This window comes from Pipistrellus hanaki (assembly GCF_964339955.1).
Source record: "Pipistrellus hanaki genome assembly, chromosome: 5".
Taxonomy (NCBI): domain Eukaryota; kingdom Metazoa; phylum Chordata; class Mammalia; order Chiroptera; family Vespertilionidae; genus Pipistrellus; species Pipistrellus hanaki.
The window spans coordinates 4,490,471-4,500,587 of record NC_140507.1 but is presented as its reverse complement, the minus strand read 5'-3'; the positions used below and the strand labels follow the sequence as shown (position 1 = coordinate 4,500,587).

The 10,117-nt window shown below is 52.1% G+C and overlaps 1 protein-coding gene across 1 annotated transcript; it reads left to right on the top strand.

Annotated features, from left to right (window-relative positions):
- Window positions 1-1,635: 1,635 nt before the first annotated feature.
- Window positions 1,636-9,154, top strand: EFCAB9 (EF-hand calcium binding domain 9; the record flags this gene model as incomplete). Its single annotated transcript, XM_084883884.1, has 4 exons — window positions 1,636-1,792; window positions 6,548-6,696; window positions 7,281-7,457; window positions 9,029-9,154. 4 exons carry the CDS (start codon window positions 1,636-1,638, stop codon window positions 9,152-9,154), a joined length of 609 nt encoding a protein of 202 aa, XP_084740010.1.
- Window positions 9,155-10,117: the final 963 nt, after the last annotated feature.

Here is a 10,117-nt window from a genome sequence, read left to right as displayed (position 1 = left end):
AGTATGTGGTTATACTTTTTCAAAAGTCACCCTTTTTGAAATAATCAGATTTTTACAGATGAGAAGTCATAGCTGAGATTTGCTTCCAAATAACCCAGAGATGGTGGCAGTGGGGGGTGGAGTGCAGATGGAACAAGATGGGCCTGCGTTGATGGTTGCTGAAGCTGCGGTCACATACAGGTTTATCACACTAACCCGCTGTGGGACCGGCGTGGCACTTTTTGTTATAAAGAACATGAAGAAAATAAAAAAAGAAAGAAAGAAAGAAAGAAAGAACACGAAGAAGAAAGATCCCGATTATACTAATGAAGTTTGCTGCTTTGTCTCCTGGTTCCCTTAGGTGTGTTTAGGTCTGTAAACACTTCCTGCTCTCTCTGGTTTTATTTTACTTACTTTTCTAGGTTCTTTTAGAACTATGTGCATTTTTAACCCCTTGTTTTCTAATGGACACATTTAGGCTATAAATATTCTGCTGAGAATCACCCTGGCCGTGTAACATGTTTTCATATGTGTGCAGTCTCTCAGTCATCTCCAGTGTGTGGTTTCCGTTTAGAACTGGTCATGTTTTCTTTTTTAAAATATATTTTTATTGATTTTTATACAGAGAGAAAGGGAGAGAGATAGAGAGCTAGAAACATCGATGAGAGAGAGTCATCGATCAGCTGCCTCTTGCACACCCCCCACTGGGGATATGCCCACAACCAAGGTACATGCCCTTGACCGGAATCAAACCCAGGACCCTTCAGTCCCCAAGCCGACGCTCTATTCATTGAGCCAAACCGGTCCCGGCTCATGTTTTATTTTTTATTTTTTAAATATATCTTATTGATTTTTTACAGTGAGGGAGAGAGAGAGATAGAGAGTTAGAAACACCGATGAGAGAGAAACATCAATCAGCTGCCTCCTGCACGCCCCCTACTGGAGATGTGCCCACAACCAAGGTGCATACCCTTGACCGGAATTGAACCTGGGACCCTTCAGTCCACAGGCTGACGCTCTATCCACTGAGCCAAACCAATTAGGGCTAGAACTGGTCATGTTTTAGTGAAGGATGGATAATCAGGTTAACAGGAGGTGAGGACAAGGCTGGAAAACTTTTTTAAATACATTTTTATTGATTTCAGAGAGGAAGAGAGAGGGAGAGAGAGATAGAAACATCAATGATGAGAGAAAATCACTAATCAGCTGCCTCCTGCAGACTCCCCACTGGGGTTCTAGCCAGTAACCATGGCATGTGCCCTTGACCTGAATCGAACCTGGGATCCTTCGGTCCGCAGGCCGATGCTCGATACTTGAACCAAACCAGCCAGGGCCATAAGTATTTTCTTCCCATTACAGTTGACATTAAATATTCTATATATTTTTATTTATTTCAGAGAGGGAGGAGAGGGAGCGAATCATCGATCGGCTGCCTCCTGCACGCCCCTCACTGGGGATCGAGCCCGCAACCCAGGCACGTGCCCTGGCCGGGAATCGAACCGTGACCTCCAGGCTCAGAGGTCGATGCTCTGGTTAGACTGGTTAGACTGTTTCCGACTCTGTTTGGGCCAGGAAGACCTCTCCCGGCAGAGTTTCTTGGGGGCCAACATTCTAGTTCCGAGGCCGCGTTCTCCGCTCCCTCCCGGTTGCCGAGCCATGGGCATGAGGAGCTCCTCCCTGAAGCTGAAGACGGGGTCGTTCCTGTGGTGCCTCTACCTGGACAAGCTGTACTGCCTGCTGTCCGTGAGGAACGTCAGGGCCCTGGTGGAGTACTTCCGCCTGCTGGACGCGCACCGCAGCCACACCCTCAACGGTCAGTGCCCTATAGCCGGCTCCTGGGTCAGGACCTGGTGTCTAGTCACCAGCTTACACTGAAGCCTGGTGGCAACTCAGTGAGGAGGACACCACTGCAGGCTCTGGGTTCAAATCCTGGCTCCGCCCCTCACTCCTTGGAGATCTGGAGAGTGTTGTCACCTTCTTTATTATTTATTTTTTCTTCCATTTCAGAGAGGAAGGGAGAGGGAGAGAGAGAAAAAAACAAAAACAAAACATCAATGATGAGAGAGAATCATCCATCAGCTGCCTCCTGCACATCCCCTACCGGGGGATCGAGCCTGCAATCCAGGCATGCGCCCTGACCAGGGATGGAACCAGGACCTCCTGGCTCATACATAGGTCGACGCTCAACCTGCAGCAGCTGGGCTCAGCACCCTGTTTAGGTCTCACTTTCCTCGTCTGTAAAAGGATTCTAATAATGGAGTCTGCGTCGTGGTTGGGGGAGAGGACAATTAAACAGGTGAAAGTACGGAAAATGCACAGCACCTGGGGAGGACGCGGGGTCACTGTCATTGTAACTATTCCTGGGGGTCAGGCCCCCCTCAGCAAGACTTCTCGTCTGCCAAATGGGATGTTTGTGTCCAATAAACGATACGCAGGGTCCCTTCTAATTCTGGGTAATTGTGAGTGACCAACCAGTACTGGTAATCCTCACCATGCCTGCGAGTGCGCAAACTAATAGGAGATTCGTTACAAGACTTCAGCGGTTTTTAGAGGACTGAGTGTAAGTAAGGTTTCCTATCCATTCACTGTGACCTGAGAGAGACTAAGGTCATTTGTGAGTAAGGGGTTTCTTCCATAAAGATTTTTAAGAGTTCATTCGATCTTTAAAATATAATTAAAGGACACCTTCATCTCCTCGTCATTTCCTGCCTCCGTGCCTCTCGTCATGCATAGATTTTCACAGGGTAAGTCACCAACTCTCCCCAAGAACCCAGTCCGCGATGACGCAGCTTCAGGGCACCGAGCTGTAAACAGAAAACCCGGCGCTGAAACCCGTGGCGTTCTGACTCCAAAGCCCACTCTTAGTCTCACGGGAATGCCTGCTGAGTCTGGTCTCCCTGGCAACTCCCTCCTCCCTCATGATGCAATACCTGAGGGGCAGGCCGTGTCTTCTGGTCACAGGGGACTGGATAGTTTACCGGAAAGTGTGCGACCCATCCCTGATACTGCCTCCCAGCCGGTGGTGTGCCTAGGGCCCTGGAGACTTGAGAGGGCCAGTACCAGGGCCAGCTGCGGTAAAAACAGCATTTGTTGCCCAGACGGTGTCACTCAGTGGTTGAGCATCAACCCATGAACCAATTCAATTTCCAGTCAGGACACATGCCCAGGTTGTGGGCTCAGTCCCTGGTAGGGGGTGTGTAATAGGCAGCTGATCAATGATTCTCTCTCATCAATGATGTTTCTCTCTCTCTCTCTCCCTTTCTCTTTGAAATCAATAAAAATATATATATTTTAAAAAGAATGAAAAACGGTATTTGTTAAGTAGCTACTAAATCCATACCAAAACATCTCTCAAGGAGCAACTGCACAAACATCACTGGAGATATATACAGTATATGTACTAGGGGCCCAGTGCATGAATTTGTGCACCTTGAAAGGAACTATGGGCCATTCCCCTGCACAGACCCTCCCACCGTGGCCCCTGATCCCCTGTCTGCTGGTTGCCCTGTTCCTGCTGCTGCCCCTCCCACCCACTGATGGTGAGGAGCAATTTGGGCTGGTGTGAGTGGCAGCTGCTGCCCTGATTGCCCCTCAGGAGCAGGGGGAGGTGGAGAAGCCCTCAGGGGCTGGCAGCCGCTGCTCACCTGCTGATAGCACTGAGTGACTGGGGCCGGCAGCAGATGCTGGCAGCAGGTGCGAGCACAGGGCAGGACTGAGGCACATGGGAGCAGAGAATTGTCAGTAACCACCAGAGGCTCGGCCTGATGACAATGACTGGCACCCTGCCTTGGTCTGGTGCCCCCACTCACCTGCTCCACCACCCCATCATGGCCAATGCCTGCCATGTTCCACACATGCCCCCTGGTGGTCAGCACACATCATAGCAAGTGGTTGTTCAGTTGTTCTACCATTTGTTCTATTTTCATATTAGCCTTTTATTATATAGGAATATATATATATGGTGTGTTCCCACATGCTCATACCTGGGAAGGATCATCATGAGACCATCAGAAGCCCCCGAACCAGGACGTGTGGCTGGGTCACTGAGCCCGTAGCGAGCTTGCACTGGGACCCCACAGTGGAGGTGGTCTGTGTGCAGTGAAGCCCGTCTTCTGCAGGAGGAAGCCTCTTGGCCAGCGGGCTCGGGGAAACCGCACGTAGACAGCGACCCGTGTCTCCCTCCTTGACCGGGGCGGTGCGTGTCCGCGATCGGCAGGGCCGCCCAGCGCCGGATAAACGTGTCCCCAGCTCGCTCCTTTCATCTTCGAGGCCGAGACGGATGATTAGTGAGCGGGATTTCAGCACAAGCCTCCCCTGTTCTTCAAATTACAGGATGGTCGTCTCTGATTGTAGGACCGAATACCCTTCACTCATGTACCAAGGCGCTGGCTCCACCCTGGGACCGGCGAGGCTGTGGCGTCAGGGATCGCAGCGCGGCCCCTGCGGTGTCAGCGGCCGCACATCACCCGGAGCTGGTCAGAGAGGCACCATCCCGCGCCCGTTTCCCCGTCAGAGTCTGTGCTTCACAAGACGGAGGAGTTACCGCCATCGGGGCAGCGCTGGAAGGGACAGCTCCTCTCCCAGGCTCCTGGGGGAGCGGTGACGCCACTGTCCCCACAGGGGGCGCCTTCCGGGAGAGGGGGCCTTCGCGCTGAGCCCTCCCCACGTGGCCAAATGCACTCGCTTCCGTAGGAGCATGAGGCACAGCGACGCTTTTGTAGAAGCGTGTGCAGAGCGGCCACAGTGTTTGGACAGGTTCAAGCCTCGGACTGATGAGAGGGCACAGTCCTCTCATGGCAAAGCCACATGCAAGTCCCAGCGTGGAGGGCAGAGCCTCCCAGCACAATGACAGCCAAAGGGTATGGTTGTAAGCTTGAGCCTATGGTCCGAACACGTGGCCCCACGTGCCTGAGTGACGTGGGCTCGATAGAGTTCAGGGGCATGTAGTTGAGCAGGATTGAACCCCACGAGGATGTTGTAAACAGCTTGGCCACGCCCTCCCTTTACCCCATCATGGAGTCTGGCTGTGAGATAAAGACAGGCTGTCACTGTGGGCGCTGTCACTGTCTCTCCATCAGAGAGGCAGTGTCCCACCGGGACCCAGCTTTCATTCTCTCGTCTGTCTGACCTCGATCCTTCACTGCCCCTCTCAGCTCACCTTTGGCCATGCTGGCTCAGCACAAAAGAGGAATGAGTGCCAAAACCAGTCTGGCTCAGTGGATAGAGCGTCGGCCTGCGGACTGAAAGGTCCCAGGTTTGATTCCTGTCAAGGGCATGTACCTGGGTTGCGGGCACATCCCCAGTAGGGAGTGTGCAAGAGGCAGCTGATTCTCTCTCATCGATGTTTCTAACTCTCTATCCCTCTCTCCTCCTCTATGTAAAAAAATCAATAAAATCAATAATATAGCCGAAACCGGTTTGGCTCAGTGGTAGAGCGTCGGTCTGCAGACTGAAAGGTCCCGGGTTCGATTCCGGTCAGGGGCATGTACATTGGTTGCAGGCACATCCCCGGTGAGGGGTGTGCAGGAGGCAGCTGGTCGATGTTTCTTTCTCATCGATGTTTCTAGCTCTCTATCTCTCTCCCTTCCTCTCTGTAAAAAATCAATAAAATATATTTTAAAAAATCAATAATATATATATAAAGAGGAATGATTTCTTAAAAATTTCTCTTGTTTTAATTGTCTCCACGAGTGAAAGGGCCAGGTGAAATGTCAGCTTCTCCAAGGACGTGTCTGAGGTCCCCAGTGAGAATCAGCTCTTCCCTCCATGTACGGGGAGCATGTGCCTGGTTACTCCACACGCCTGTCCACACGTGGAGTGTGGGAGCGGGGTCAGGAACCTCGTCCTCTCCGCCCTCGCTCTCCAGCCTCCGATGCAGCCTTTTCTCAGGCTCAGGGCAATTAAGGTTTAAGGAATCGTGGGAGGAGCAGTGGCAAAGCCAGAAACAAAATAGTATCATTGCTAGCCCTGCCGGCTGGCTCAGTGGCTGAGCATTGACCTCTGAGCCAGGAGGTCACAGTTCAATTCCTGGTCAGGGCACATGCCCAGGTTGCGGGCTCGATCCCCAGTGTGGGGCGTGCAAGAGGCAGCCGGTGAATGATTCTCTCTCAAAGAATCATTGGTGTTTCTTTCTCTTCCTCTCTGAAATCAATAAATGGTTTAAAAAAAAAAAAAAAAAAGATTTTGAGCTGTAGCTGGTTTGGGTCAGTGGATAGAGCGTCTGCCTGCAGACTGAAGGGTCCTGGGTTCGATTTCAGTCAAGGGCACTTGCCGGGGTTGTGGGCTTGATCCCAACTAGGGGGCGTGCAGGAGGCAGCCGATCAGTGATTTTCTCTCGTCACTGATGTTTCCATCTCTCTCTCCCTCTCCCTCCCTCTCTGAAATCAATAAAAAAATATATATGTTTATAAGAAAACATTTTGAAAAAAAGAAAATCGTTGCTTTTCCCAGGTCACTGGCTTCCAACATCAGTACCATCCAGGCGGCTCCCAGTGCGTTAGCCTTTGGAGCTGTTTCTGAATAATCCATCTCCTTGTCGCCCGCCCTCCCCCCCCACCTCCCCCCACAGATGTGCTGTTCTACCACTTCCTTCATCATGTGACTAACTGGACCAGGAAACAGATCATGAATGTGTTCAACATGCTGGACTGGGAGGCTGTGGGCGAGATCGGCTTTGACCAGTTCTACATGCTGGTGTGCATCGTGCTGGCGCACGAGGTGAGTGTGGGCGGGCCCTGGGGCAGCCCCAGCCTCTCACTGAACGAGGCCCCGAATTCAGAGCGCACCCAGCATCTCCTTCCCTTTCCTGCAAACTGGGAAGGCAGACAGTGTGGGCAAGAACCACTCCCGGCTCCCACGTGGCCCATCCGTAACCTAGACCCTCCCAGCATCACCCAGCCTCTCCCCCGCCACCTCCCCCCTCTCCGAGGATCTCCTGGCGGGAGGGGTGACGGACATGGGTTCCCACCGGGCCTGCACCCACTTCTGCCGTGTGTTTCCCTCCGGCTCCGTGTGGAAAGGGCCCTGTGCCTCCATTGTTTTCGGTCGAGGTGAGGATAGGCGTTCTGGTGGCCAGGGGTCTGTCCAGCGGGATGATCCGGACAGGCGGCTCGGTTCCCCTGAGGACAGATGCCGCCGAGGCAGCACTGCCCGCAGCAGCCTCTCCGCCCTTAGCCGGCCTGCAGCTCCGCCTCGGCCTGTGGCCCTCCGGGGACTGGGCGAGGGGACAGAGGTGGCGTCCTGGCCAGTGTGGGAAGCGGCCCCAGCAGCGCCGCTCCTGGGCGGCCCCTTTCTCCCCGCAGAACCACCTGGAAGAGCAGTTCATCTTCCGCCACTCGCGGCCGGTGTTCGAGCTGCTGGACCTGGACGGGGAGATGAGGCTCGGGGCGGAGAGCTTCCAAAAGTACGACTTCCTCTTCAACATCAAAAAGCACGACCTCCGGGAGTTCTACCGCGACTTCGACATCACCGGGGACTGCGTGAGTGCAGGGCCCCGAGGGGGCCTGGCGCCCCCTGTCCTCAGGCGAGGACAGTGTCCCGCTGCCCGGACAGTGAGGAGGGGCGAGGAACCTGCTCCGGGCCTGGCCGGTTTGGCTCCGTCGACAGAACGTGGGCCTGAGGGCCAAAAGGTCCCGGGTTTGATTCCAGTCAAGGGCACATACCTAGGGTGCAGGCTCCTGGTCAGGGTGCATGCAGGAGGCAACCAGTCAATGTATGTCTCTCACACTGGTGTTTCTCCCTGTCTTTCCCTCTCTCTGAAAGTCAATGGGAAAAACATCCTCAGGTGAAGATAAAAATTAAAAAATAAGAGAAAGAAAACGTGCTCCAGCATGCCATGGCACTGGGATCAGAAACACTGGAGATTCACAGGCCCATGGGAGAGGGAGGACTGAATAACTGCTCCATACAAGAATATGGATACAAAATTACAGCTTAGAGAAGGATAATATATTAACTAGAGGCCCGGTGTATGAAATTAGTGCATGGGGAGGGTCTCTAGGCCTGGCCGGCAATCAGGGCTGATCTGTGGGGCAACCGGTGGGGTGATCAGGTCCCCCTGCTGGCACCTACCTTGGTCAGCCTGGCACTGCCTGCCTGCTGGCCCCGCCCCCCAATCACCATGCCACCGGTCACCTCCCTTTATAGGAGGTGACCAGTGGGGGAATGTGTGTGTGTGCGCGGGGGCGGGGGGGGGGGGGTGGGGGGGGAGGCCCTGCTGGCACCTGTCTTGGCTGGCCTGGGGTCTGCGGCCTGGGGGCAACTCCTGTGGTGAGCATCTGCCCCCTGGTGGTCAGTGCATGTCATAGCAACCCGTCATTCTGCCATTTTGTCTATTTGCATATTAGGCTTCTATTATAAAGGATATGGCAGGAGTTTGGTGTTGGGGAAGGGCATAGAGAGCTGAGCGAGTAGAAAGAAGAAATTCTGTGATGAGAACACAGGAGCAAAATCCTAAGAGACCACTGGGGTGAAGACTGTGAATTCTGCCTATTTAGGGAGGAAGTCCACGTTGGGGAAGCCAGGGGGAGGGGAGGCTGAGGAAGGTGGGTCACGTCTGAACCTCAGGTGCCAGCCTGGAGCGTCTGGCCTGGGAGTAAAAGAAAGTGACTCTGGGTTCCTTCAGAGTCTACAATAGAGGCTCTGTCCCTGGCTCCTCGACTACAATCTGAAGATAATTTTGTCCTAATTACCAGCCTCTTTAAGTTTCCAAGTTTTTATTTATTTATTTTTAATATATTTTATTGATTTTTTTTACAGAGAGGAAGGGAGAGAGAGAGAGAGCTAGAAATGTCAATGAGAAACATCGACCAGCTGCCTCTTGCACATCCCCTACTGGGGATGTGCCCGCAACCAATGTACATGCCCTTGACCGGAATCAAACCTGGGACCTTTCAGTCCGCAGACCGATGCTCTACCACTGAGCCAAACTGGCTTCGGCAGTTTCCAAGTTTTTAAATGAGAAATGCTTATAATCCTGCTGTCATCTGAAACAAAGTATCGAGTCCTTCCTGAAATATAATAATTTTTCTTTTTTACCTCCCAACAAAAGCACCTGAATTACAAGGAATTTAAGCTGTTTACCATCTCCGCCATGGACAAGTACCAGGAGAAGCAGAAAGAAGAGAATGAGAATGAGGAAAAGTCTCTGCTCTCAGAATCCACTGCAGAACGTTAGTGGGGAGGCAAGAGAGGAACTCCTTGAAAGAAATTCATCTGAAAACACAATATAAGGAATTATCACTGTAAGCATGTTTAAAAATAAATGTGAACACCCAAGTATATCTCCACATTCCCTTTGATATGTGAAGGGTCCAAAGGAGTGTCCTCTAGACAGTAAGTTCATCACTTTGATACCGTATTTTCCGGCGTATAAGACGACCCCCTAATTTTACAGTTAAAACATAGGTTTAGGCCTATATTCGCTGTATAAGACTACCCCCCACTTCCGAGGCAACACCAGTTCTTTTTTAAATAGACCACCTCTCTGACTCTGGCCAATCTGAGCAGGCTTTTTACTAGAACACAGTGTAGCTTCGGATACAGAACATGTATAATTTGCATGCATAAAAAGCCTGCTTGGATTGGCTGAGTTAAGGAGGCGGTCTGAGCAGCCTTGCAGTGATTGGTGTGGGATCGAGTTGGAAAATTCGTTTAGTAGCATATCTAGACGTTTTTTCGGGATATACTCGGCGTATAGGACGACCCCTGATTTTCGGTTGACTTTTTTCGTTTTAAAAGTCGTCTTATACGCCGGAAAATACGGTAAACTGTGGACCTCCCATACGATACAAGGATGTCATGTGAAGCAACCACTCTCTCTGTCCACCCACATGTCCCAGTTCTGCTGCTGCTTTTCACATCAGCCTGTTCATTTGGTCCCTGTGGATCCAAACAGTTGCCCACACTTCCTGGGGCTAAGCAGTTGAAAGCAGGCAGTGCCTCCCCAGTATTAGGCCCTCGTGGTCCAACACTTCCAGACCCTGTCGGGTCTCCCAATCCTTAGGCCAAAACTACCTGGATGCAATACTTCAAAATGGCGAGTGGTGACGTGCCTCCAACCACAAGGGAAGAGACTTTTAAGGATCCTGGGGTTGTGTTCTTCCTAGAATCTGATTTACTCTCCGAGTCAGGTGCTTAA